The 4,902-nt window shown below is 37.2% G+C and overlaps 1 protein-coding gene across 2 annotated transcripts in view; it reads left to right on the top strand.

Moving 5' to 3' along the window:
• The window catches only part of NUP35 (nucleoporin 35), a 10,780-nt gene that overhangs the window by 1,681 nt on the left and 4,197 nt on the right, over window positions 1-4,902 (top strand). For both annotated transcript variants that reach the window (XM_015828569.1, XM_015828568.1), the window contains exons 2-5: window positions 309-479; window positions 1,376-1,503; window positions 3,508-3,568; window positions 4,105-4,246. In XM_015828569.1, coding sequence (XP_015684055.1) covers window positions 309-479; window positions 1,376-1,503; window positions 3,508-3,568; window positions 4,105-4,246 — 502 coding nt within the window. The remainder of the gene's footprint in view (window positions 1-308; window positions 480-1,375; window positions 1,504-3,507; window positions 3,569-4,104; window positions 4,247-4,902) is intronic.

Raw genomic sequence — 4,902 nt, forward strand, 5'->3', positions numbered from 1 at the left:
CCAGAGCTGAATACAGGGTTACAAATATAATAATCATAATCTAACTAACATTAACCAACTATATAAATAACCAAGTCCATAATGCCGTTGTAACTTTGAAGGGTCACTGAAATGAACTGTTGTAAGTCAAGGACTCCCTTTATGGTGGTTGCAAAGAAGGTAATGCTTAACCAGGGCAGTTGTATTCAACAGGAAAGCTTTAGTTTTGTTTCTTTTGTTTTAAGGTCTTGGAATGAGCAACCAGCTACTGTAGTGTCTTTGACAGAGGCTGAATGTAATTCTTATGTGAACCACCTTTTGTAATGCAGGTGCTGAGCCAATGGCATTAGGATCCCCTTCTTCACCAAAACCAGGTGCTGGTGCTCAATTTCTGCCTGGATTTCTGATGGGTGATTTGCCAACTCCGGTGACGCCGCAGACTCGCTCTTTAAGTGGTCCTTCACTTGGTGTAATGGAAATGAGGTCACCAATGCTTGCTGGTAAGCTGGTTCTGAATTAAAATACTTTTCTAGTAGCCCCAAATGGCAAAAATTCACCAAGAATATCCTAGAACAGTATTGAAGTGTGGGTGTTACTTGAGATAGGGGTGTTTGCTAAGAACAGGTCTTTGCTAACTTTTTTTTTTTTAAAAAAAAAATAGGAAGCAAGCTAATTTTAGCATGGCAAAAGATTTTAATTTTTTAATTTTAATTTTAGCATGTGTACTGCATTTCAAGTATCTTCTAGGGTGGATCGCTTGAAAGACGTTTTTTAACTGTTCAACTTGACTGACATTCATATGTTACTGAATTTCCCAAACACTGCATTTTAAAAAATCATAAGTGCTGCATACATAATGTTCTTCCCTGAGGGTACAGCAAAATACTTAGGATTTATAATTACAAATGCAATTCACACAATTGTAATTCAGATTTTTTTCCCCTTAGAATGAATTTGTTTTGGAGCACAGTGATACTGTCCATATCTCCCCTAGGACTACTTATGTAACCATGATTAGCAATGTTTTGATGGTTTCCAGAGTTCCAGCCTTTAATTTTTGACAAGGTTCAAAAACAGTTATGCAGCTTTATTCATGTACAGGATTTTTAAATTCATAATAATCACTTTAATGAGGGTCCTAGATGCTCTCTGACCTCGCTTGTTTTCTTGCAGATGTTTCATTACTCAAGCTGGTGCTTGGTGATGATGTTACCTAGCTTGGGTAATGAAATGTCTGCAAGAAAACAAGCAAGCTCAGAGAGCACCAAGGATCCCTCATGTCAGCCCTGACCTACAAATAGTCTCCTTTATTAGTAATCACTTTAATCACAAAAAAGATAGTAAGGATTACAGAAAACTGCATACTAACTAGTTCTAATATTATATGTTTACTTAGGTGGGTCTCCTTTACAACCAGTAGTGCCAACACACAAAGATAAAGGTGGTGCTCCTCCAGTTAGAAGCATCTATGATGAAGTAGCTAGCCCAGGTCTTGGATCAACACCTTTGACTTCACGAAGGCCTGTAAGTAATTCCCCTAAAGCTGCAGAGCGAGATTCCTGCATTGGCAATGTTGTTGGATTTCCACTGAAGGAAGGAGCACAATGAATGAGGAGAAATGGTCAAGCTTTATTCAATGATCATTGGGTGCCTGCTTTGCAAGAGAGAGGGACTCTGAACAATAGAATGACATATTTTTATACATTTTGGGGTGGAGGGGTGAGAAATCTAAAAGACCTCATTTATGATCACATGTGAAATAAGCGTTTAAACAAAGGAAAATGTATTTTTCTACTGTAAGGCAAAACTGCTAAGTATTCCACTAGCGAAAGGATGGAATGTTGAGATAATTGTATACATACTTGATTAGAATGTGGGTTTTTTTGGGGGGGGGTGTTCACCTGCTTCCTAGATGAACTTTTAGGAGAGGACTTTATTTTATTTTTCTCCTTGTGAATAGGATTAAAAAGGCTATCTTGGCATTGAAAATATAGCCACGTTTACCTCTAGACCAGATGAGTGGCATATGTTTAATAAATGTTTGGTTTGTGCATTAGTCCGGGCCTGGTCCAGTTTACATACACAAGTGGTGAAGGGAGCAGGAACAGTAGAAGGAAATAGGAAAAGCTGTCTGCATAGGGGGAGGAGGAAGGGGGAAGAGTTTGTAGCTTTATTTTATAACTCCTTTATAAAGGCCTTATCACAATGGGATTAACCTTTCTGGAATGTGAACTGAGCATAGAAAACAATTGTGATACTATGTCATGTTTAATAAGAAAGTAGAAAGAAGTTCTCTTTTTACAGAGTTCTGGGTTGCAATCTCTATAACTTTCATTGCCTAGTGTCAGAAGTGAGCTAAATCAGCCGTTCTCTTTCTTAGTGGTTCTTATTTGGCTATATTATTACATAGCAATGGCACGTCATTGTTCCCCTGAAATTAGTGCAACCGAGTGTGCATGCGGTGAAATGCAAATTATCCTTGTTATCAATCTTCAGTGTTAATCACGTGCACATATTTTTCTAAATACATTTAGTAGTGAAAAATGCACTTATTGTTTTGAGGGTCACTGTATTTTGCTAATACAGGGGTGTCAAACTGCCGGCCTACAGGCCGGCTTCGTCATACCGAAGCCGTGCCCACCCCATTGCTGGCAATGCAAAAAGAGTTGCGACTGATGTGGCGAATTTGACACCTGTGTGCTAATGCATGAAGAAATGTGGAATGTTTTTGTGATTCACTGAATCTTGGAAAAAGACATATAATTAGTGGCAGAACTTGCTATACCGAGCCCAGATATATCATCCTCAGAAAACATCTCTATATGCAGCCAGAGAGCATAGTTTGGGTTTGAAGGCACCAACATTAAGTGCATGAGGGTATTTAATATTGCACAAACAAAAACTCTTTGGAAGAGGAAGGGATGAAAGAAGAATATAATACTTTGCTGGCTATTGTAGCTTTGTTAATCTTGGGTTTGCCACAGTATGTTAAGATATACATTTGGCTAGGTGTAATATTTTTATGCAATTAGTATTTTCAGAGACAGAAGCCTGATAGCTGAGAAGTGGTTACATACATTTATATTGGAATCCCTATGTTGCTGGAAAATTATTTGTACTAGTTGACATCGCAGTAAACATTTTATTCCATACTGATGACTTCATTTGATTTTATAATACATTGAATGATCACCTATTTTAAGTCAATACTGGCCCAAATTACTCAGTTTTGCCTTCTGTTATTGCTCAGTAGAGAAGTATGGCGCTTCAACTGTGATCAGGCATAATTGCCCCAAAGAAAACATAAACTGCATATGAGGGCCTATAAAATAACAATCCCTGTATAGCATATTTTGCTGTATAGTTCAATCTTGGGATTTTATTTGCTTTTATCAAGCAATAAACAACATGCAGATGTATTTTTGAGTTGAATTGTACTGGCTGATTTTAAAATAAAACATTCTGTTCAAAGAGTTTATTTTCTGGCTTCTAAAACAATTTCTAACTAATATTTGTACTTTCATGCAGGCCACTTTTTCTGTAATACAGAGTCCAAATGTTGGGTCTCTGCCAATAACTCCTGGAACAGGTACGATATTTACTTATTTTCTTCTCTTGATATTTAATTAAGAATTTATCTGCAAGGGAAACTTCAACAGTATGTATTCTATTTAATTTGTATATGGATCATTACACAATTTATGAGCTAATACATGTTTCCTATTGAAATTATACCAACCCCACTTTTACCATATTTTTAAAATTCCTCCTCTACTTTATGTCTGACACTGATAGAAGTCTTCCTCTTTTAAGTTACTTTGTTTCCTTTCCATTATATTTATGTAAAATGCTGGCAATCAGGATAAAAAAGTTTATTATAAATTTTATAAAACTTAAGTATTGACAAAAGTAACTATTTTACTGGCCTTGAGACACTGCATTATTATTATCACCATTTTTCTTCCTTCAGTGTCAAACTCTATGTGAATTTGGTAATTATGAATTCAAAAATTAATCAGTAACATAGTTTAATAAGCTGTGTCTATTCTTTATTTTAGTTTGGAGTACCTAGTTCGTCCTTTAACTAGGAGATCTTATAAGGCACATTTCATTATATTTTGACAGGGGCAAGTGTGTTTAGTCCAGCAAGTTTTGCACAACCTAGAAAAACTACCATGTCACCAGCTCAGCTAGATCCATTCTATACTCAAGGAGATGCTTTGACATCAGAAGATCAACTTGATGACACCTGGGTAACAGTGTTTGGGTCAGTGATTGGCAGTTCCATATGATAAATACGAGAACAATTGGCTACCATAGTTTAATCGGGCCTAGAGGTTTTGGATTAGGGGATGTTGATTCTGTGGGAGAATAGAATGAATTTTATAAAATGTAAAAGCGAGATTACATGAGATTGATATATATATATATATGCAGGTTTTTTAAAGCTGAATAAGATATGCATAGGTTTTCATAAACATGGTAATTGGTAAAGCAATTTGCATAATGAAACAAAGGAATAATTGCAAACTCCTGAGCAGATTTATTTGTAGCTGTCGCTACAACATTTAATTCTTCCTTTGTGCATTGAAATACTGAGGTTTGGACCCAGAAGTTGGCTGCTGTATTAGGGAGCAGCCATTAATTAGCAAGAAAGAAAGCAGATGGAGTTTTTGAGAGGATAAAAACAAGCAGGGAAAGGTTAATCCCTTACTTTCTATTGAGGCTCCCTGCTATGTATCAACAGCCCTGCCTGAACTGGCTGACGTGATAGCCGGGGTGGCGGTTGGAACCCCCAGACTTATGGTCTTGGGGGATTTCAACCTGCCATCAGTGGGTGAGACGTCGGCGGCAGCTCAGGAGTTCTTGGCTTCCATGACGGCCTTGGACTTGACCCAATTAATTCAGGCCCCCACTCACACG

Source organism: Protobothrops mucrosquamatus, unplaced genomic scaffold, assembly GCF_001527695.2.
Source record: "Protobothrops mucrosquamatus isolate PMUCROS unplaced genomic scaffold, P.Mucros_1.0 scaffold4667, whole genome shotgun sequence".
Taxonomy (NCBI): Eukaryota; Metazoa; Chordata; class Lepidosauria; order Squamata; family Viperidae; genus Protobothrops; species Protobothrops mucrosquamatus.